Source organism: Montipora capricornis, chromosome 3 (genome assembly GCF_036669925.1).
Source record: "Montipora capricornis isolate CH-2021 chromosome 3, ASM3666992v2, whole genome shotgun sequence".
NCBI lineage: Eukaryota > Metazoa > Cnidaria > Anthozoa > Scleractinia > Acroporidae > Montipora > Montipora capricornis.
The window spans coordinates 11,780,467-11,805,026 of record NC_090885.1 but is presented as its reverse complement, the minus strand read 5'-3'; the positions used below and the strand labels follow the sequence as shown (position 1 = coordinate 11,805,026).

Below are 24,560 nucleotides of genomic sequence, written 5' to 3'. Positions count from 1 at the left end.
TTTTTTTATAAAGCTCAGCCGTAATTGTGTAAACCTGACTACTTTTTGAAACACCTAAAATCGGAAATATTCAATATTTAGTCTCCACTGTAATAAAAAGACACAACATGGCCGCCCTTACACGTTGGCTCAAAGATAGGAATTTTATGTTCTCGTGGCAACGATTCGTTTATGTTCTTGCTACTCGAACATAAAATTCATACCTTCTCGCCACCGTGTAATATCCTCTCTATATATAAATTTTACAAGCGACGCAAGCAAAAGCGAATTAAAGGTTAAGTAGTCCATGCTGAGTGAAAACAAACGTCGACATAAGCATCAAAATCAACCATGGCCTCCGAAATTACTTTTCTTTCAAATGCTCAGACACGGGGAATCTGGAACGAGTGCTTTAAGTTTGGGCCAGACGTAGAAAATTTTCCTGTTTTCTTTTCCGACAAAGCAAGCGAACACAAGCATAAGCACAAGGAACTTGAAAGGAAAATATTCGACCCTTGCGCCACAGGGAGCAGTGCAGTCCTATTTGACCGTTTTCAAGTTAAATTCCCCTTACAATTGCAGAGCGAATCGATCTTGTTGACTCTGAATCACCGTACGTGATCAAACTACACACAAACGATCGTGTCATGGTTGAAATCCAATCCACGTCAATGTTCGGACGCCCTTAGGTCGAAGAACTCCGGAAAGCGCCTTTCCGTACGAGGCATGAAGTGCCGAGAGTACAAAAAGAGACAAGGGATGAAACTGACCACCAACGTGACTGGTCCAATGTGGACCGGAGGATACAGGTGACGGAAATGTTGTCATCAGTTCTGAGAAGATGCATAGAAAGTGAAATCGACCGTTATTAATTCAGCTAGCTGGGACTGGCTGGAAATAATGCATTTTCATCCTAATTTCAGCGATTTATGGACGATTTAAAATTTGACCGAAATCGCTTCATGATCCCAAATTTGCAAAATCCTTCGACGCTCGCTTACAACAAATTTTGAGGCGGCTGGTCAACCGTTCACTTGAGCCTCGATACGGTGAGAGCAAATAAGTGAACGGTTGACCGGCCGTGTCAAAATTTGTTGTAAGCGAGCCTCGAGGGATTTTGAATATTTGAATATTTTTTCGCTGTTTCTAAGCAATGGATTCTCGCTGAGATCGATTCGCGCTGCAATTGTGCGGTTAATCAGGGGCACCCAACCAGAATATATGTTCAAAACCACTTAAACCTAGCATTGTTAAACGTATTTTAGTATTTAAACGGTAGATATCGGCATATTGTTATCCCCTAAAAATTTTTCATCTGTTCGCATTTCCTAGCTGAAAGTCTAGCGATCCGAAAATTATAGGGATCAAAACTTACCTTTTCGAAAATTTCAGCCAGAAAAAAGGCTCCCGAAATTTCTAGGAAACCTTTTTAAGGTAAAAATCCGTTAAAAATGGGCAATTATACTATTTTTCAGATATGCGAAAATCCTAGGAGAGGCAGGCAAGCAAGAAATTTTACAACAAATAGTCCGAAATTATAGATCTCAAATCGTCTTCTTAACAGATATTTTCCCAAAATCGACGTAGGTGCCCCTGGTTAATGGGCCATTTCCGAGTTCATGTCTGCCTCCTCTTCAAAGCGAGTCTAAGCGCGAAGTTTTTGTAATGGTAATTAGTTCTACTTTACATATGAATGAAAACTAATTTCAAAACAAAAACTTCCCATTTAGACTCGCTTTGAAGAGGAGGCAGACATGAACTCGGAAATGGTCCATTAATATGCTCCCTGTGCTTGCGCTTTGTGTGGCATCCGGGAGCTTGAAATGTGTCCCATCTTCACTTGCGGCCTTGTGTGAAAAGGAGGTCTTCTTCCACGCGGTCGAGGCAGTCATTTCGTTGTAAAGCGAGGCTCTCCTCAAAAGTTTGGCGCTTTTATTTATAGCATCTTTCCTGTCTCGCTTTCAAGCGTAAACACTATTCTCTACTTTCATTAACCACAACTCATAATTTTAAATTGCGAAGCGTCGGGCGAGTTTTGGGAGTTTTGTCGCAATGGCCACGGAATCCGCCGAAACTTTGTCGAGCGAGTCTCTTCAGCAACAAATCATAGAATCTGAGCAAGTTTCAGCGGCACAAGTTCTCCAAAACGCCATTTCAGGAATATTCCGTCAACTATTCAAAGTATTTCGCCGCAAAATGGGGGAATCACCTCAGTGTCTGCTTCATCCTTGCCCGAGACTATGACTACTTCTGAAGCGATAATGGCGACTGAAAGCATTTCAGTTACAACGCAAGGCACCTCCTCGACTCTGGGAACGCAAGAAATCATAGAGGCCAAGTATATTCCACATGTGCAAGTTCAGCATCAAGAGCCTGTCGCCGGAAGTCAGGAAAATTTAGTTATATCCGCTGAAAACGTTGCAGTTGCCACGAGCTCCTCGCTTGAAGTTTCTCCGCAGATAGCGAATTTGTCTGCAGTCGCAACGAATTATCCCTGGGCAGCGAGACTTCATGACTGCGAGTTGATAGGGGATTCCTATCGGGATATGTTACGGATGAAGTGGAACTCGACCTGATTTTGACTTTGCACAAACAACACACCAATAGTTGCTGGGGAACGAGACAGTCTCCATCATCGGCCAAACCTTCCATTCGCTTGATGTGGAAATCGCAGTATGTACCATATGATGGGATTCCCTTCTTAAATACAGGTACGGTAATCCGCAGTCTTTCCACTGACTGCATCCAAAACAACCCCAAAAGTAGAAAATATGACAAACCAGCTTTTTTTAGCTTTTATAAAATATTTTACCTGGGGTCAATCAATGTGATCATAAATGAATGAAGGGGTAGTTTCCAAAGAAACTGTGGTGCTGCGTCGGTGGGGAAGTAGTATACAAAAATTTGGTTTTATCAACGGAGTTGATAATGTAAATTGGCCACCGTACAGAGATTCTAAAGAATCTACCTGCCGAGACTGGAATATTTGGCGACCTTCTTTCCCGCAATGTGATCATAGTTCATGCAGTCGTTAAGCCGTTTCTCTTTCTTTGTGTGACTTGAACAAAAACCTTTAATAGGTCGAAGAGCAACAGTCATGGAATGTCAATATGGACCGCGAAGAAAAGGGGCTGTGAACAAGAAGCAGCTGGATTACGATGAGCACGGTAACCCATTGAAAAGGCATCGGCCTACTTGCCCGGCCAGGATTTATGTCAAGAAAGTACGCAAATTTCCTGAGTTCAGGATAGATCCAAACCTGGAAGGAAAGAATGTCCGCCAAGCTCAGGAGAGAGCACTGACGGCATTAAGGCTGGCAGGAGTGAACGTTGGAGGAGAAGAGAGGTGATAAGATTGATTTGAATTACTTTCTTCTTATTGTTGTTGTACTTACTTGTTAACTGGCGGAGGGGTTGGCGCAGTGGTAAGATCTCTGCCTTCCAACCCTAAGGTCCCGGGTTCCATTCCCGGTTCTGCCGAGACTGGAATATTTGGCGACCTTCTTTCCCGCTAAAGTTCACTCAGCTTTCCATCCTTCCGAGGTCGGTGGAATGAGTACCAGCATGCATGGACTGCTTAGAAGTGGCTGCAATTTGCGTCTGTATATGCTTCCAGTCCACTGGGGGTAAATTGATCATTGTAAAGCGCCATTGAGACGTTAGTGATAAGGAGGCTATATAAATGCACCACTTTACTTTTTTTTTTTTACTTTTTTTCTGTGTTTATTTTCTTCTTATCTCTTGATACGACACCATCAGGGGTTTTATTAGAAGCCGGGACCCGGGTACTAGCACATAGTACCCACCTTTGCTCAACGGAGGACTCAAGACCAAAAAGCCAGACTATATAATTAATATAGGGGTGCCCGCTTACTCTTTCACAAGGTCACTTCTACTTTTTTTTTGGCATTTTTCACTTTTTCTTCTCCAGGGTGTGGCAGCTTGGAGGGTCACCTTGCAGATGTTGCATTATCAGAAATTATTTTGAGTTCACCCATTGACTCCTCAACTGCCATCCTTCATGTGGAAGCGTCTAGTTTCAAGGGTTTTCCATTTCAAATTATTCAACAACATTATTCATATAATATTAGGTCAACAGACCTAATATCATATGAAGAACCCGCAATAACCCTTCCTGCTCGGTTTTGAATATTTTTCAGTTTAACTTTCAATTGCTTACCGCAAGTATCCCACAAAGGCAAATAGTAATCAAAGTAAGGTTGTATAAGTGATTTATATAAATTTACGAGGGATACCTAAGCAGGACGAAAGATTGAATTCTTCTCAACTCTCCTACACCAGTGCATGCCTTTTTTCAAACGAGTGTCAAAAGTCAGCCTTTCATCTAAAAGGACTCCCAGACATTTTTATTAGAGGGAACGTATGAAACCAGATTATTGTCAATGTAGATAAGATTAGATAAATCCCCTGACTTATAATTCAAATTATTTATTGAGCCAATAAGCATTAGCTTAGTTTTATTTGGATGGAATTAAAGCCCATTAACAGTGAGCCAGTTACTAAGAGTTTCTAAATCAGAATTTAAATTATTGGCAAGTACCTCTGCATCAAAACCAGTGGCAAAGATTTGAGTATCGTCAGCATATAAACAGGGTGTAGTAAATTCCAAGCAGTTTGGTTTAAATCATTAATATAGATAAGGAATAGCAAAGGGCCAAGGATAGAGCCTTGGGGAACTCCACAGAGTATGTTTCTTGGAGTAGATAAGCATCCATTTACGAGACAATGTTGTTTTCGTTCAGATAAGATAAGACTTAAACCACATTGATCAATTCTCTCTCACTGACTCCATAAAACTGGACTTTCTCTAGTAAAATGGAATGACCAACTGAGTTGAAGGCTTTTTGAATGTCAAGAAAAACTACTCCTGTTAATTTTCCCTCATTCTTATTCTCAAAGTAAAATCTATAAGTCTCACACTTAGGAGTCAGTGGGTTAAATTGTGCAACAGCCCACCTGGTAATCATGACTGCCAATGATATTACATGTGGAACATTTCGTTTTGCCAGACCTTAACCTTCAGTGTTCCAGCTTGCCTTGCAGCTAGCACCAAGACGCCCCCATTTGAAGAGTAAAAATAATTATCTGGCATTAGAGTAAAATCTGTTCAGTCTCCCTCCTAGGAGGAGTCATTGGTTTAAATAATTTGAAAACTATTAATTTTTCTCTTCAAAGAGAAACCTTGTCAGGAGCGTCAGAATTCTGAAGCAAATTTGCAATAGTTATGCCTAGCATTGCTAATAAATCTAAGCACCAGCTACACAGCTACACACAACAATAGAGTTAGCATCAGGGTTCATTTCACTTGTATTTAGGGTTTTTAAATTGCTTATGTTTACTTGAAGAGCTTAGTTTGGGGGCTTAGTTTGTGATGTTTATTGCCTGTATTTCTACAAGAAGGCACAAATTATGCTAAATGCAAGGAGAAGGGAAAGAGGGTTAACTACATGTACATGATACTTGTTGCCTGCATAGGAGGTAGTTTGGGGTGTTTTTCAAAAGGCTTGCCATCAGTACCATCAGTTTTTCTGAAACTCCCAATTCCAGTCATGTGTGACACACAGCTGTTCAGTGTCAAGTGCAAGTGTCAAAGTGAAAGAAAGCCAAAGACCATTCTTATCCAGACTGTTATACTGATAGATGCACACCTTCATTATGCAGGTCAAACCTTGATGCTGAGAGGTCTCTTCAAGAGATCATTGACAACAGGGGATTTCTTGACTGAATCCACTCATAGTTTGATTGATATGATTTTAACATCAGCCAATCAGGAAACCATTTGCTCAGTCCACTGGCAAAAAGAGTTTTAGAAGTCTGATTCAAGGATTGATTGCAGGCTTTTTTTTTCTCATGGAAATTGAGAGGGTGCTTGGTAATAATACTGAGTCTTAGCTCTGTTTAATTTGTAGTATATAAGTTCTGTTTGGTTCTCGGATTCATCACTCAATGGCAATCTGCTTTTCTTGAATTTAGTGCAGTGCAAGAAAATTAATAATTATTGTATTAAACTTCTTGGTGAAATTAATGTGTGCACCAGGAGAATCATATTGCTTATAGTCTCAACTAGCAATTTGATCAATATCAATAGTTTTTCACATTCCCCCAGGTACTATGTTCAACTCCCGTTGCCGATAGCACATGAATATCATGATATGGATGACATTCCTTTGGATCCTGATGAAACTGAAGCTCAAGGACAGCGCCTCAATCCTGATGTCATGCATAAGATCCGTGAACTTGTTGCAAGGGGAGTTAGTGGTATTTATGTCGTCAAGCACTGCTTGAAGGAGTACGTGGAGAAGGAACTGTTTGGAAATATGGAACCACCTCCCCGGCATAACAAGTCATATTTCCCTACCATTATTGATATCCAGAATCATATTCACCAGTCACAGATGGCGCTAGCTACTGGAAATCTCTTACCTCTTCCACCAGTGAGTGTTGAGGTTGTTTAAAGGTCTTGTAAGGTTTATACAGATCACAATGTACTTCTATATTCCGTATAGTAAACAATATAAATTATTATTAATTTTGTTTCTTTTAGCTGGCAGAGCTCCCACATACTTCACCCCACTTAAAGGAAAAGACACGTAAACGGAAGCACACACCAGAAAAACTCTCTCAGTCATCTCAAACAACAGCGGATGCTGCAATTGCAAGCATTCAACAGCAATACCAGTCAGCAGGATTAACTGCTCAGGATCAAGAGCACATAATTCAGCAGGTAAAGTGTACTTTTAGGGGCAGATTTATTGGAGAAGAAGTCTTGATCAAGCTGGGTAGCTAAAAGTAAAATGAATGATACTGTAAAAATAATTTTAATAATAATAATAATAATAATAATAATAATAATAATAATAATATTTATTTATTATCTTGTGTTCAGATAATCGATTCTGCAAAGCAGAAATTTCATATTGTGGGACCACATCTTAAATTTTTTACCCCTTAACTGTGAATTTGATTCCAATATCAATCCTGTTAATATTAATTTTTGTTCATTTGGTTGAAAATTATTTTCTTATCTTGTCAGCTCACTCCAGGTTGAAACACCCTACCTGGTCAGCAAAAACATTCTAAAAAACTAAAACTTCTTTACAAAAGAATTTGTCCCTTAGGCATTCTGAAAAACATTCAAAAACAATTCATGGAGTGGCAGGGAAGAGGAACAGAAAGTTCTTTCATTCCAATTGACACCTAACCCCTATATCCATAGATCAGACCACAACACTGGCAACTCCATGCCCTACTCTTCTCGAATAGTGTGTGGGTTCTTTAACGTCCCACAGCATTTATACCCAAGGGTTATGAGACGGGACCTCCGGCTTATAGTCCTTATCCGAAAAGACTAGAAAGTCTAGCCATTCGCAGATGTCATTACAAAGGCAGTACTTTCTCCTCAGTTATTTAAGGACCCTGAGTGTTGGTCCGGCCGGAGGGTTGAACTCACAACCTCCCACGTGACAGCCCGGTGCTCAACCAACTGAGCCACCGGTGCACACTGAAAAACTAAAACTTCTTTGCAAACGAATTTGTCCCTTAGGCTACGATAAAGCTACTAGTCTTTTCTAAACATATTTGGTGCCAAATAATGGGCCTTTCTAAAGGCTTGAAAACCATACTGCATCTTTCAGCCAAAGCTTTTGATTTCATTTAACAGCTTTGTTTTGCCAGCTGGCTTCAAGATGTAGTATTCTGCCATTTTTATGGGCTGACATTGCAAATTACTAAAACCTGTAATGATAAATATTATATTAACGCCCACGTCGCCAGTGGAGGGTAGGTGCCCAGGAAGCCTGGGGGCTGCAACCGCAGTCACATCCCCAAGGCGCTAGAACACCCGACTGGCCTGCCCAACCCGCAACCAAGCCACGAGCCCCCCGCGCCAGGCCCCCCTAAGGCACCCGTCACACTTGAGCCAGATAGCTCAGTGGAATAATAATAATAATAATAATAATAATAATAATAATAATAATAATAATAATAATAATAACACACAAAAAAAAAGAGCACAAAAAAAAAAGAAAGGGGGGGGAGAGGGAGGGAACGCCGAGAACCACTAAACTCCTAAACCGACTCACAACGCCACGCCAACAAACACGCTGCAAGCACATTGGACAACGCATGCACTACGCAGGAATACCGCTGAACCATGTCAGCCCCAGGGCTCCCCCAACCTAAAGAGTGCTGCAAACGCTACAAAAACGCATAACAACGCTAACAAACGCCTGCAAAACGCTACTGACCGGACTAGCTCCCGGTCGTGAACCATGTAACTATAACAAACGCTACAGAACGCACCAAAACGCTGAACAACGCTACCAGACGGCCAAGACACTAACAACCGCCTGCAAAACACTACTAACCAGACTAGCTCCTAGTCGTTAACTATGTTAAATTTTATTTAACTATATTTAACGCCCACGTCGCCAGTGGAGGGTAGGTGCCCAGGAAGCCTGGGGGCTGCAACCGCAGTCACATCCCCAAGGCGCTAGAACACCCGACTGGCCTGCCCAACCCGCAACCAAGCCACGAGCCCCCCGCGCCATGCCGAAGGGATCTCCGGGTAAGAAGAACCCGGAGCAAGGGGGCTCGGGGCAACTAGGCCTAAGCCCCCGATAGCCCAAACCTGAGGCACCCACCCCCGCTGGTAACCAGAGAAATCCACTACCTGTTACGCCACCAGCTGGGAGGAAACACGGACAATGGAACTAACTGGAGTTCTGATATAGATCTGGTATGCCTCGCTCGACCAACGCCCCAAGGTTTTGATCAGGTGATCCGGAACACCACGTGCCGCTGCAGTGGTCGCCGCCCCAATCCGGAAACTATGGCCGGAGTAGGCGCCGGAGTACCCAGCCCCATGTAGGGTAGACTGCAAAAAGGATGATAGCTGCTGCCGGGTAAGAGGACGACCATCACTAAACAAGAGCAGGGGCCCTGGAGCAGACCCACGCAGAGACAAGTACGTGCCCAACGCTGTTATGGGGCACACAGAGCCCGAGCCACGCCCCAAGTAGATATCACAACCCGCACGGAAGGGGTCTGTCTTGGAACACTTGATACGGACTTTGAAACAAGAGGGATTCACCAAGGAGTCCGCTTGCAGGTCGCTAACAGTCATATGGGTGTGAGGATCAAAGGCCGAGTTGACCGTGAATTCGCCCGCACGCAAAAACCCAAAAAATGCCAAGCAGCACGCAGCCCACAACATCACATGGTCTCTAGTAGACAGGTCCAAAGAGCACTGAATGACCTTCAGATGATCAACGGTGATAGGTAGGCGCCTGGGTGACACTGGACCTTGAACTCGCTTAATACCCCTTAGCAGACGCTGCAAACGAAGACAGTTGACTAGCGGGTCGGGAAGGCCATGGTCAATGTGAAGGGAGCGCACTGCTGATAGATAGACCTTGATGGAGGAATGGTTCAGGTTGTCGGCCAGGAAGGAAGCAAAGCGCATGAGAGTCTCCTCAGTGGCTGGGGGGATGGAGCCATCCTGGTTTGCACGACCATCCTGGCGGCAAAAGTCTGTAAATCGACGTTGGGCGGATCGGTACACTCGTCGGGTGGAAGGTGCAAGACCTTGGGTAAGTAAGAACCGACACTTCTGAGTCAAGGCATCTGAAGCGCTGCCAGAAGGGAAGCAGGAATAGGAGACGGGGTTGGGTCGGCCTGTGGCTCCAGGCGTCTGAACCGCTGAAATTGGAATCGAGAGAGTGCATCAGCAACTGGATTAGCTTTGCCTCGAACAGATGAAGCTGTAAATGAGAAGGAATGATGGATGGCCAGCATAGTCAAATAACGCAGCAACACCATTAAGTTTTTGTCCCGCGAGGTGCCAGACTTAAGTACAGCCACCACAGACTCGTTGTCACAAAAGAACTCGACCCGCCGAGATACCCACTGACAGCCCCACAGATAGGCTGCCACTACAATTGGGAAGAGCTCCTTGTACGCTATAGATGAGGAACTTTGTGCAGCTGACCAGGCACCAGCAAACCAGTGGGATTTAAAAATAGCTCCATAGCCCAACGAGCCCGCTGCATCCGATGAGACCTGGAAGTCCGGGAGAGGTGCCCATGTGGGCATGCAGAAAAAACTGAGGCCATCCCAAGTTTGGAACAGTTCCCGCCACCAGGTTAAATCCCGCCGAAATTCCTGGTTAAGCCTAATGGGGTGATCATCACGGCGAAAGGCACAAAGCAAGTCGATCATCCGGCGAAGGAATGTCCTACCCTGTGGGGCGACCTTGCAGGCGTGATGGAGATGGCCAATCAGGGATTCCAGCTCGCGACGTTTACAAAAACGTTTTGCTGACCACTCATCTAACAGTGAAACAATCCTATCTCTCTTGTCAGTCGGAAGGCGAGCCTGAAGATTCTCGGAGTCAAGTTCAATCCCAAGGATTGTAAGACGAGTCGCGGGTCCCTCCAACTTATCTGGATTAAGGGGAAGGCCAAGTTTTGAACACAGACGAACGCAGGTTTGAAGGTTGTTGTGGCACACAGGGGACGCCGGTGGGCCCAAAGTGAGGAAATCGTCCAAGTAATGACGGAGAAATGTAACCTCATAATTGTGAACCAGGATCCATTCAACCAGGTCTGCAATGGCGGTGAAAATAAATGGTGCTGAACGCAGCCCAAAAGGGAGCACCAAATCCACAAAATATTGCCCACGCCACTTCATGCCAAGAAGGGGGCGATCGTCTGGGTGGATAGCCACATTCCGATATGCACTGGCCACGTCGAACTTGGCCATTAACGTTCCTCGACCCAGAGACATTATGCCATCAATGAAAGCATCCACTGAAACATACTGAACTGTAAACGGGGGCTTAGGGATGCCGTCATTGACGCTTTGCCCCTCTGGGGATGATAGGTCTAAAATGAGACGCCACTTCCCAGGCTGATTAGTTTTGGGGATCACCCCGAAACGACTTATTTGCAATGACGGAAGCGGGGGCACTGGAAAAGGACCTGCCACCCTGCCAGAAGAGACTTCAGCTTGCAAGTAGGAGTCAATCACTGATGGGTGCTCAGCCGAGCTACGCATGTTTGAAGATGCAGATTTGAGGGACACCAAGGATGGGTCAAAGCCTATCCGAAATCCATCCCGTATGCCAGAAGTCACAAATGCCACAGCTGACTTGTTGGGATGGTGGCATAATTCGGCTTGAAATTGATCCAACTGTAATGGTGTGACCTGAGACACCGGAGATAACGGGGCAAAAGAGACAACTGGAACGCTGGGCTTAACTGGAACAGAAACGGGAACTGAGACTGGAACTGAAACTGGAACAGGACAAAACAACTTTGCCAACTGAGGCAATCCATTCGGCTGGCGAGGCAACGCAATCACATCATTCAAACTATGTACAAACACAACACTGGGCGAACCTCGCCCCTCAGTACTGTCCCCTGCTCCCTCCAGGGGAGGGGGAGCGGGAACGGGAACGAAATCCAGCTGAGCGGGGAAAGGGGCAGTTAGCCTTGGTATGCTCTCCCTCGCAATTGCTGCAGTTGTGGCGGAACTTGCACTTCCCAAATAGCCACCGGCATTTCCCTTCATTCCAGGAATGGCAGAATGGTGTGCGTCGGTGGGAGTCTGGGCTGTCTGAGGAAGACTGAGGAAACCCGGAAAGGGAAGACGGCCTTGGTTGCAGTGAGGACGATGCTGGCAAACGCAAATGAAAACTATACAGATCCAAATTCATTTTGGACCAATCCGTAAGGCCTGAGGCAGCGGCATCCCTTCTGAAGGCCAGATCGTATTCAAGCCAAGCCAGACCTGGATATTGGCGGGCTGTTTGAATAATGAGCAGCTTATATCTGGTCAAGTCTAACCAACGCAGGGGGTGAGAGGCGCACAGGACCAGCTGGAAAATCGTGAAGGCTTCAGTCCAAGTAAGAATATCCTTGATTTCAACCTGCCTGCGTTTTACATTGGACACCAGGAGTTTACCCTCCAGGAAGGTCTGTGGTTCCTGATCCCCAGCTCGGAGATTGACTGTAAGTAGATCCGCCAACTCCACGAACTGGCCCTCGATGATCTTCTTGGCCAATTTTGCCGGGACTGGTGCATGACCAGGACCAACAATGAAAGCCTTATCAGACGTAGGCACTGATCCAGAGTTACCAAAACTTGGCAGGCTGCCGGATACACTGGGACTCGCGAATGGAGAGGTAATGGGGGCCATGAAGCGGGCCGAGCTTGAGTCAGTGATGGCCGACACAGGAGAAAAGGTAGGAATGAAGGCCGGCAAAGTAAACGTACCTGATGACGCCCCAAAAGCCATAGACGAGACATTGACATCACAAGAAACAGCAGTCGATCCAGAGGAGCTAGATGGAGTGACGCCAACAGAAGTGCCAAGGACGGAAGGGGGTAATGGCGAGGGGGCGCTCCCTTGAATTGAAGAGATGATAGTCGGAAGAGTGCTTCCAAGCGCGCGAACAACAGCCTCGGCGATCGAATCGACGGCCAAAGGCGCCACGGGGCCAGAGGGAGCCGTAGAAACCACCATCGGCGCGGGCGACAAGAGAGGTATGTCCTCCGAACGAAGTCCGGCGGACAAGCTATTGTTGGTTGAACGAGGTGGGTTCGGCATGATGTATGATCGAACACCAACCAGCGACGAGCGAGTTAGAGGCGACCACGAAAAAGAAGTGAAAAACGAACCAACAAACACGACAGAGAGCGAGAAAAAACCGCGGGCGATGAAGGACGAAGTCCTTTGGCCACGCTAACGGATCGGCGAGCACACTACGGTCCAGGGACGAAAGAGCGACGAGTGAAGGAAAGACAAACCAATAAACACGACAGCCGCCGAAGAAAAACCCTGGTCGATGACTGACGAAATCCTTAGAATTTATTCCTTTGTTGACCACAACTGGGAACCGCTACACTAAGCCCGCCAAAATAAACGTATCGGAGCACACGATGGTCCGAAGCACGAAAGAGCGATGAGCGAGTAAAGACAAACCAACAGACACGACAGAGGGCGAGGAAACCACGGTCGATGACGGAAGAAATCCTTGTGTTTTCTCTATTGTTGTTTTTCTTTTGTTGACCACAACTGGGAACCGCTACACTAAGCCCGCCAAAGAAACGCCACGCTATCTGAGCGACGAGCCGACTATCGGAACTGGTACAAGAGAAGATAAGACGAACCACAACACGGCGGTGAAGACGAGATGGAGACGGTCGAAGATCGAAGAACTTCTATTTCAACCTGGACAGCGACCGAGATAGCCAACGAAGCGAGAAGAAGAACGCCGAGAACCACTAAACTCCTAAACCGACTCACAACGCCACGCCAACAAACACGCTGCAAGCACATTGGACAACGCATGCACTACGCAGGAATACCGCTGAACCATGTCAGCCCCAGGGCTCCCCCAACCTAAAGAGTGCTGCAAACGCTACAAAAACGCATAACAACGCTAACAAACGCCTGCAAAACGCTACTGACCGGACTAGCTCCCGGTCGTGAACCATGTAACTATAACAAACGCTACAGAACGCACCAAAACGCTGAACAACGCTACCAGACGGCCAAGACACTAACAACCGCCTGCAAAACACTACTAACCAGACTAGCTCCTAGTCGTTAACTATGTTAAATTTTATTTAACTATATTTTATAATTAACAAAAACTTACAAGTCTTAATTACATGTAACTAATATGACTAAAAGGGAAATGTTCAGATGACATGGTGACAATAAACTATTTACCTGGTACCTGGTGCTGGTAAATTAGCAACTAGTAGTCTAGACAAAACCTCTGGTGGAATAGGCTATTTTACAGTTGTTTGCACAGCGACCAGGCCTATGAATGGCTGCAAGGCTGCCGGTGACCTTGCATTGATACAGCCCCCACTGCTTTTATCATGTAAATTAGGTTGTTGTAATGCTAATTAGTCCATATTAACATTACAAAAGCATGAAGGTTTTTTATCAAATCATGGTCACCGGCAGCCTCGCTTCCATTCTTAGGCCAGGTAACTTAGCTACAACTGTAAAATGGTCTATTATATCAACCTTAAAATCTTGGTGGAACTGCTTAAGTACTAGGAAAAAAGAAATACAAATAAATTAAGCCGCCACCAACACAACAGTAGTCTCTATAACACATTTAAGTATGTGAAGTTATGCTGTTTACAGAGTACTCATGTGGGGAAATTTATACATGTGACTGTACATTGAGATACATGTACCTGTATTCAAGAAGGGAATCCCATCATATGGTACATACTGCAATTTCCACATCAAGCAAATCAAAATTTTGAGTGATGATGAGGAGTGTCTTAGGGCCGATTTACACGGTACGACTTTGTCGCATGCGACAACGGCTTACGACAGGCCCACGACATGATTTGCGATTGTTGGGTACGTCAGAAAAAATGTCGTAGCATTTTAAAACATGTTTTAAAACGCTGCGACAATCGTAAAGTCATGTCGTAGACCTGACGTGAGCTTGTCGCATGCGACAAAATCGCATCGTGTAAATCGGCCCTTATAATTCCCCACCAACTATTCTTTCAGATGAATTAACTCCTAAGAGTAACCTACGTACATACATGTAACTTAATGATAAAAGAATTGTGGCTGGGTAAACAGTAGATATTGTCATCAATGCAATGGTCTCTTGATAAAAGAAATGTTATATTGTCAACAGGCCAACAGAGAGAACTATCAAGAAAGTGAAACTCAGCTGGAGATCATTCAAGGCTCTGATGGACAAACTGCAGAGGTAGATATCTCCAGCCAACCACAGATTCTCATCACACAGGGCTCTGGTCCAGGGCGAGATGAAGGTAATTGTAACAAGAGGCTATTAAATATTATTCTACCTGTAGCTTCATTTTGTTTCAGCCTTGGTCAACTTGTTTCAACCAAGGTCAATTTGGGGCCGGTACAAAAAAAAAAGAAAACTCTAGCTGATAAGCCACTGATCTGAAATTTGTGCATGATGCAAAGTTAGAAAGCAAGACACTACAAAATTGTTGTGATGACTTTTTGTGCACATTGGAATATTTTGTTTTAAAGGTAATTGACTTTCAAGTGTGTTTTCTACCATCAACAAAATACAGTGTAGATTGCTTAATGCTGCTGAGTGTATGAATGTAGCTGAAGGGTAGTAATGGAATTTCATAGTGCTCACATTCTCTACAAATCCTTAATAAAAGTAATTTCATGTCATTGTTTGGTAGAAGGTACATGTAGATGACTGGCAACCCTTTATGGGATTATTATTAACTTGAAAGTTAATTTTTGTGTTTTTACTTAGGTCAAGTTGTCATTGTGGTAAATGCCAGCAGTTTCTTCTCTGGTCAGTCCGATTCAGAGACACCAACAACACTCTCTCTGACCATACCGGCTTCACAAGTAGCCAGCCTCAGCCATGCCTCTTTACAGGCTGGTACTGGTGCACAGACAGTGACCTTCATACCACAGCAAACAAATACATCGCCACAGACAACAGCAACTCCACAAACTGTTGCATTCATCCCTCAGTCATTAGACAACAGTCGTAGCGCTGTGGCCTTTTTGGCCTCACAGCAAACAGAAAACCCAAGTCAAGTGCCAGTGTCAGCAGCATACGTGACGCCACATGGACAGTCAAGTAACATCTTGAGCATGTTGGATACTGCACTGCAAGCTTCTTCAGCAACTTCAACACCCATGGTGCGAGTTGGAACAAATCTTGAAACTGTTCAGATTGCTGGTGGTGGACAGCTGTCTGACACTGGTAAGAAATAAATATTTATTGAATCTGTGAATTAAATTTGGCTAGTTCATGAGGTCTGCTTGCAGCAGCAAGTGAAAAAGCAACCAACTCAAGGAGCATGTAACAAATTACAAACTTTAAAGTGCTTCTATGATGAAAGCTCAAATTTTGGAAAAAAAATAAAGACAGCAAACTTTGAAGTTCAAATTATAAGTTTTATTATTACATGGAAGCAACAATGACAAATAAGTATGGTTTCAAAACACTAGCGCAATGGTTGTTACAATTAGACTGGCACAAGACTCTATCGACTTAAGTCGAGGGGGAAAAAGTGCGAGTCTGCTAATTATGGGATTAATTAGCAACTACCAGAATTGTTCCACACAAAAACGTGCACACCAAGCTTTACAAAATCATTAAGTTTGGTGTTAATAGACCCAATATTAAGCGAGATAGAGCCATTAAAAAACGTCAAAATTATTTACAAAGAAATGTATGGCCATGTGAACACGGCGTCCAAATGATCAACATTTCTTTGTAAGTTTTGACGTATTTAAATGGCTGTATCTCAGTCAAAATTAGCCCGATTAACACCAAGCGTGAGGATTTTGTAAATCTCAGTGTGCTCTTTCTGACTATATGGATCAATAATTGCTGATCCTATGACTTACCTAGTCCCTTTTGGCTTGAAATCAGGCTAAAGCAAACAGCTTTGTGGAGGAATGGAGGTTCCCTGTAGTTTAGTGTTCAGTTGTGCGAGTAAAGTGAAATTAATTGCTTGAAAGAACTCTCAGAGAACAAGAATCGCAAATGAACACTTAAGATACAAAATGGCTCCTTTAGCCACCACCCATGAAAAAGCGAAAAAGACAATGATCAATAACAACACGCTTTCAGTTTGTTATATGTTTATATTCAGTCACATCTTGAGAAGTTATTTTAGAAAACTCCAACCTCAGATGTTTCCGTAGATAAGCCACACCCCCGATTTTTGATTTGAATTTTGAGAAAAAAGGTCCATCTTATTCATGGACTTTGTCTTAGCAAGGCTAGAAAGGCTTATTAGCATTAAAACAAAAGAATATTTCCTTTGGCTGCCATTATGAAAGAGGTCTGTGGTCTGACCTTTTACAGTGTATTTGATTTGGTTGCTTCTTAGGGGTTCAGGTGACAGGGTAATGATTGGAGGAACAGCAGTTTAAAGCCCAATGCTTTTTTGTCTCAGCCAGAATTTTTGGCTCAACCTCTTAACACTGTGTACTGTATGAACTAGTGGGGAATTTAAGAAACGACGACGGTTACGACTACGACAACGCAACAAAACAATAATATCATTGGTTAAAAGAGCATAAATAATCGTGCTGCATGTGCAGCACAGATTTTAGCAAGTATGTTTGATGTCCTCTACATAACGACGACGTGAAATCACCAAATTTGAATTTTTGACGACAACGTAAGCATGCAACAGAGAATCCTTCATTCTCTATTTTAAATTTGAAACAGCTCGTACTGATTTATTTTTAGGATACTTTGCCAACATTGTACGACGCGAACTAGACTGAATAATCGCGAAAGACTAACAATAGAGCCAAGTTATATTTTGAGGTGACGTTTTCATCGACCATCGCAGTCGTAGATCTTAAATTCCCTAGCCATACTCTAGTTATCATCAGCACATGGTAAAGGCTTCTTTCTTTTTACACTGAGAGACTTTGATGTTTGATGTCATCGTTGTTGGTCAAATTACATGGATGACGAATAAAGGTGTTACCTACTGTCCATGTGTAACATGATAATCATAAATGAATGAAAAACAAGATCATGCTTGGCAAACTAAAAACAGAATTGATTCAAAGAGCTCATTTCATTTATTAAAATGCCCCTAAGACCAAAATATCAGTTCCTATTTTTCTTTGGACTTCAAAACTATCAAAGTTTTAAGCCTTGATTTCAGAAAGACACCTGTTTATATTTACTGGAAATTTCCTGTTTTATGATCTGCCTTTACTAACTTTAAGATCTTGAGAGAGCTGGATTGCGGAGAAAATGATGTCAAAGGCTCACCAGTTTAAGAATGCAATGCGTGTGTACGCCGCAGAATTAATATGCAGCATGGGAGTTTTGGGCCTTCAGACTTTTAAACCCACTTTTTGCATATAATTTATAATAAGCTGCATTCACATGCTGAAACTTTAAGCTAGTGAGCCTTTGACGTCACTTTTCACTTGACCCAACCCTCTGAGGTCCAATAGGTCAGTTTTGAATGTGAGTAATAGCGAACCATGAAATCCAAAACGTACACTCAAAGTAAACGGCCTTTAGAAAAATAAAAGCTCAAAATTTTGCCAGTCAGGTTTTAAGCAAACATACTTTTCAAAATCTGGAGAAAAAAGGCGGTAATTTATTTTTTTATTACAGAGGCACTTTAAATATTAGGGCTACATGTATTTCATGTCAAAAGGGGTCAATAGATAATGCTTGTAGCAACGTCTGCGCCGTATATTCCTAAACAAGAGCATCCTTTCAAAAATAGTGATAATTATTTATTATTACTATTTTTGAAATGATATTCTTGTTTTATGGCAACTTTTCAAATGGTAAAGTCAAACTTCACATATCACCTATAATTCAACATTTTCGTATAACTCGGCTATCAATGAGTAAATGTTGTCAATCACTACACTCTTCTGCAGTTCCAGAACAAGTCATATCAACACCAGCTGATGGTGAAGCTATGATTGATGCTGCCTCCTCAGGTCAGAACACAATTAAGCAAGTAAAAACAAAAGAGGAGAGGGCAGATGATGAACCTCCACAGAAGCGTCAGGCACTTGGTGTGGATTTCACCTCCCTCATCAAGGAAGAAGTCTTTAACAGCCAACAGGTACCACAAACATAATACTAATATTGATAAACTTGTCAAGCTTTCCTATCTTAAGGAAAAAAGTGCTAGGCTAAGAGTTTTTATTGAAATAGTTACTGAATTATCCTAGCTGCACACCTTTGCAGCCCTTATTTCTTATCATATTGTGATGTTGATGTGGCCTCTCCTATAAGCCTGGTGGTTTCTTGAGGTCTCCTTGCCTAACAGCATGCTGTACTTTGTAAAATTCATTTTAATATTAAGGCAAATAAATGATGATGATGATTATCATTGAACGCCACATTAGTTAGGCTTTAACTTGGTACATGTATCCTAGTTATTCACTCAGTCTTTGTGACCGCATACTACAGAATACAGCTACAGTGTACATGGACGTATCTACGATCTTGTTGTATGCTAAAACGAAAGGCTAACGTGAGAAATAAAAAATAAAAAAGTAAATATTATTAAAGAAAGAAACAAAGAAGATATAATGATGGTTCAACAAACTGAAATATTGATAACCAAGAAACAGTATCATAATTTATTATACACTGTATACTCAACAAAATGTCGCCTTTCTGATTGGTCAAACGACTACCGGTAATGCATGAATAGGTTAGAATGCAATACGGAAGTTGCTATGGGAACAAAGCGATGGGGTAATTTGTTGAGTGTTTTATAAATAAAAAAATCATGTGAACTTGCTCATGCATTTCATAATTTATAGTCGCTCGTGGTGTTTTGAAAGTTCTTAAATTGTATTTTTGAGATCTTTCAAAGCATTACTTGTGCCCATAAATCGTGAACGAAATGCACTCGCATTCATATCATTTCCTAGACATGTTTGCTCCCAGTTAAATAGTAAATGATATTGTTGTGATTCACCCATTTTCCTGCCTTCTACAAATTTACGCCTGGCAATTGTGGGTGTGAAACTTGGTTACAAGGAACGGAACAATATACATGAGACGAATCATATGCTGAACTGCGGATATGAAATCAAATAAAGCTATGATCCTCGCAGTTATGGACGCAATTTTAGCAATTGCGTAGGGAAGCGTTCAGGCTCCCAACGGGGTTTGGACCCTTGACCTCGCGATACCGGCGCGACGCTCTAACCAACTGAGCTATGAAGCCACTGACGTTGGGAGCCTGAATTTTTCAGGCTTCTCTACGCAATTGCTAAAATTGCGTCCATAACTGCGAGGATCATGGCTTTATTTGACGTCGTTACGTTGATTGGTAATCTTGGTTTTTTAAGGTTATAAATAAGTTTGAAATTAAAAAACTCAATAATAATTGACCTATTAAATGGTTGATAATACATCGCGTGCAGTGACTTTACATGGATAAACCTCCCCCTTATTAGTATACGAAGTTTTATCAGCTGATAAAACACTCCTCAGGCATAGCTTTTTTTTCTTGTATCCTAATATTCTCCTCTTTCAATTGTAACCATTGTTCTGAGTCCAGAGGGACACGCTTTTTGTGGAATGTTTTTGAAGCCGTTCAAAAAACTCACAGCACGTGTTTTATCGGGTCTAAAAACACCCGGCTACGCCTCGTGGATTTAAACCTCAATGCTGCTGTTTTCTAATGAAATGTAGGTTAAAGAAAGCATCACAGACCAGGAAAGCAGAATAGCAACTAGCGGTCCTTCCCAGATAAACATTCCCAAATCCACACCTGAACAGAACTTGGCCAGTACCCAACTTACAAACCTGTCACAAACAAACGAAGACAGACATTTTGTCTCAGTGGATCCAGCACGACCAGTAATCATGGTAACTGATTCCACTTTCCCATCAATACAAGACAGTACCCATGGCATCACAGCGCAATACCAGAATAATCTGTTAACTACGCAGGATTATTCAAGCCGTCAGCAAGTGGCGGTTGATTGTCATAATACTGAGAAGTACTCAAGTAGTTATCCTTCGCCCCAGATCAGCATCTCTGAAGAGGAAACACCTCAAGGTATGACTGAAACATCAGAAGGAGTCACAGTTTCCACAGAAACAGGTTCAGGGGATATAAAGGAGCAAAGAGCTGTGGAAGAGAACTATCTTAAAGGGTTGGAAAGGGAACAGAATATACAGGATATACAGGATCACAATGGGCAGGCTCAGAGCTGCAAATCCCATGAAACGTTACCTCTGGCCCTTCTCTTTGAAAACGGCCAGCAAGTTACGGAAGTTGAATCACCGATTGTATCTCAAAACAATGTTGTTACGAATGTCATGAGTGAAACACCTGCAGTTCTCACGCAATAAGCCTTCTACACTGAATGCATGCGTGTGTTAGGTTGTGCTCTTTTACAGTTCCAAATCCAGGTGTTTTAGTTGGACTGCCTTGAACAGTAAGCAGTCTTTATTAACTGATGGATCTAACTTTCTTGGATCGAGCATGCAAGGCCATTAACCTCACGGTTGCGTTAAGTGACGGTATTTTGGTATTGCCATTCTCCAGTCGCTGTTTAGTAGCCGCAACTTCGCCCAAAAAGGGAGAGAAAAGTTTACACCAAGTAGATCGGTAATTTTGCTACAAAAAGCAAGTGGACAATAAAGTGGAAACTAAATACTTCAAAGCTCTCAGTATAAACTATTTTTATTTATCTCCTTACACAAAAAATGTTCATTTTAAATCTTGGATTAAAAGCCCTGCTAAAACTCAAAGCAGGTGGCATTGAACTCATGCGTAATATCTAAAAAATTGTGTTCCTACTATCCAATATAAGTGTAGAAGCTTATCTTAATTTTGGTTGGGTTGTCATGTTAAACAGTCTTAAGGGTTAAACCTTTTAAAACTACGTATTGTAAATGTGCCATTTTGAGAGGCACCCAACTAAAGATTTTGTTGAAAGATCTGTTTGGATGCATGGAACGTTGGCCACAGATTTTGAAAAATTTCTTGGTAATTCTCTAGCCTTTCTTGGGTTTTGAAATAAATCACGTTACCCAAAACATCATAACAAAATTTCATTGAAGAATGAGAGAAGTAATCCTCGCACTTATCTGGAAATATGGATATTTATTATCCAACTGTATTAGTTATTGTACAAAAAACGCACGAAACGAGTACAAATATTCCACGATATTGTACAGTTAGTTATTTGTACTTAACAATTATTCCATGAGCCCGCGTTGGATACGAGAGCGCGTAGCGCCGAGTTGACTATTACCTATCTTGTATCCAAAAAAGGCGAATGGAATAATTCTTTTATTAAATTCTCAACCGTCGGTTTTGCTAAATTTTATTTAAGTTTAAGAAACGACCGGAAAGGGATGTGATTTCCGGGTACCAAAAGTTTTCTGCCGAGCGACATTTGCCGCATTCATTTCCATATAAGGTCAAGCGCAGGTATAATGGCTGATAACCGAGGTCCTGTGAACCAATGAAAAAGCTAGAATTGCATTATTCGAGGTTGAGAATTTAATAAAATTTGTCAGGGAACAGACGCATAGCTGACGTCATCACAAAAAAACGTTTAATTCTTTAAATATTATATAAAACAAACAGATTCCATGTTGCCGTGCGTCTGCTTAGTAATAGATCAAAGAAGACATCAAAATGTGGTAAGAGCATCAGTGACACACAAGGCGATCACTTGTTTTGTTCTTACCACATTTTGACGTCATCTCTCAGGATCTATCACAACCAGTTTGCGGGGAAGTTTGTGGGACGTAACTTCGATTGACAATTCTTAAAAGGAAGATTTTGTTCCCGAAAGTCTGGTCTTCACTAACGATGCTATCATAAGCAATATATTATGCTGATGCATTAACTTGAAACTTGTGTTTTTGTCCAAACAATACATACTATGGACCAACACTCTACTGAGTTTGGTGAATATTGGTTATGCTTTCATAGCTAGTGAGGACCAGGTTTAATGTTCCATTCTATTTATCAGCATCTCCAGTGTCATAAAATTATCGTTTACCATAGGCCCTTTAAAAAACTTAATTCCGTTATAAGAACTTAAAAATATCCTTATGCGGTTAGCTGCTGATGACTGAAAATGGCAGCAAAAACTAACAACTGGGAACATTGTAGACAAGATTTAGATTCTAGAACAATTAAAAGATCATTACTATTATTATTATTATTATTATTATTATTATCATGATCATTATTATTAACATTTGATAGTAAACTATATATAATGTAGTGATTACAGACTATCTATAATTTAAAAATATCAAGATTCGAAGACCAAATAGTCAAGATAGGGAAACAGGAAATGAACTGTACCAGAAGCTCACATTGCAAAAAAGGCAATCAAAAAAGTTACGATTTTCATGACGCGATCTTTTAGCGCGCCTAAAATCACTAATTAGACAGTCATATACTAAAAGCAGTCCGGCAAACGTTAACGTTTTGAAACTGAAATCAAACTGCAACCCGAGCACGAGTGACCTCACTTTCGCTTTGTAGAATCGCTCTTCATCACCAATTCCTCCCTCAAGGAGTTTACTTCAAAAGCTGGATTCAAGATTCCTCCGTCCTTGCCCCATCGCTATTCAATTCCAAATTTACAAGCAAGTAAATTTGCCACTTTCAACTCCTTTAGGGAATTTTTGATAACTTATTCCATCCTTGCTTTTCTTTTCTAACTTTTGGCCCAAGACAAATGTCTTTATTCCAAGCATCTCTAGTAATGCAGTGCACTCATTACACGGCGTCTTTGTCACGAACAAGGTTCCACCTTCAATGTTCTTAGTGTTCCGCGTAAGTAGCGCATTCTGTTCTGCGTGAATGACGTACGGATATTTCTTGTCTGGTACGTCATCTCTGTCAGAAGCTCTTGGGAATTCGCCGTACAGCGCTTTTGATGGAAATCCATTCCAGCCAAGCCCAACAATTTCTTTCTTTTTGTTTGTGATTACTGCTCCTACCCCGGTCTTTGGATCGTCAGTACGTTCGGCTAGGAACTTTGCCAAGGTCATTAAGTGGAATCTTTCATCCCTTTTCAATTTCGTGTTACCTGAAGTCGGTTCACGCTCACTTTCAGATGATTCAAGTTCATTATTGTATCCTTTCTCGGATACGACCAAAATCGATGCCATCCACGTCAACATTTGTGTAAAATCGCTTTCAACCTGACGTCTCATTTCTTCATCGAAAGCGTGCCATGGAAGTTTATTTTTGGCCTCTCTCATCCAATCGTCGTTCCAATATGTTTCTTTAAGATTTTGTGCCATTTCATTTCTTGTTCGCTCTGGTGTTTGGTGCCTGTGTTGAACGTCCTTGATAACATCCTCTCCCACTTCTGGAACAAAAACACTTTGGCTGATTGAGCTTACTTTAAATAGGTTATCAACCCGTAATGTTTCTTCTTCAAAGTCGACGTCTTTCATCAGGGAGTACTCTGGCTCAATTGGCAAATAGAAGACCCTCTTGACTTTAGACTGGACCAGAAGCTTTGTGCAAAAAGAGCATGGTTTCCTCGATACAAAAACTTTGCAGTCTTCGAGGACGTTGTGATGCATCATCAACAAACGAGCAACTGCGTGAACGCCATTGCGGGAACAGTCGACGGCGTAAATTTTGTCGTTTGGCAAAACGAGTACAGCTCCTACTTTTCTGTAAGAATCTTCTGGTTTGTCCTCTGGGAAATCTTCTTTGTCCTGTGGGAAATCTTGCATCCAAAGTGCAACAATCATGTACAAATTGTCTTTAGTAAGTCTGGAATATCTGGAGGCGTAAGAAGTCGAAGGTTTTCCCCTTTGATCGGACTCTGTACTTTGAGGATCTTTTTTGTTTTGGACGGACATCATGAAGAGTTTGTTGAGAGCGCATGCATTTGCAGTTTATTCGTCCTTGGTTAGGGCTGATCTCCTTTTTGGTTGCTCGTAATCTGCGACTAAAAAGCATGCGTTTCCTTGATCGGGGAGAGGAGGAAAGGCAAAGCAAAAGTTTTCACGCCTGTTTCATTCTATAAATGAGCCAATCAGATTGATA

The 24,560-nt window shown here is 42.3% G+C and overlaps 1 protein-coding gene and 1 pseudogene across 1 annotated transcript; one reads left to right on the top strand and one right to left on the bottom strand.

Moving 5' to 3' along the window:
• Window positions 1-1,853: 1,853 nt before the first annotated feature.
• Window positions 1,854-21,184, top strand: LOC138042218 (calcium-responsive transcription factor-like; annotated as a pseudogene).
• A 4-nt stretch (window positions 21,185-21,188) lies between these two features.
• LOC138042219 (cytidine and dCMP deaminase domain-containing protein 1-like) lies at window positions 21,189-24,508 on the bottom strand. Its single transcript, XM_068888033.1, has one exon. It carries the CDS (start codon window positions 24,374-24,376, stop codon window positions 23,132-23,134), a length of 1,245 nt encoding a protein of 414 aa, XP_068744134.1. The 5' UTR covers window positions 24,377-24,508; the 3' UTR covers window positions 21,189-23,131.
• Between the last annotated feature and the right edge of the window lie 52 nt (window positions 24,509-24,560).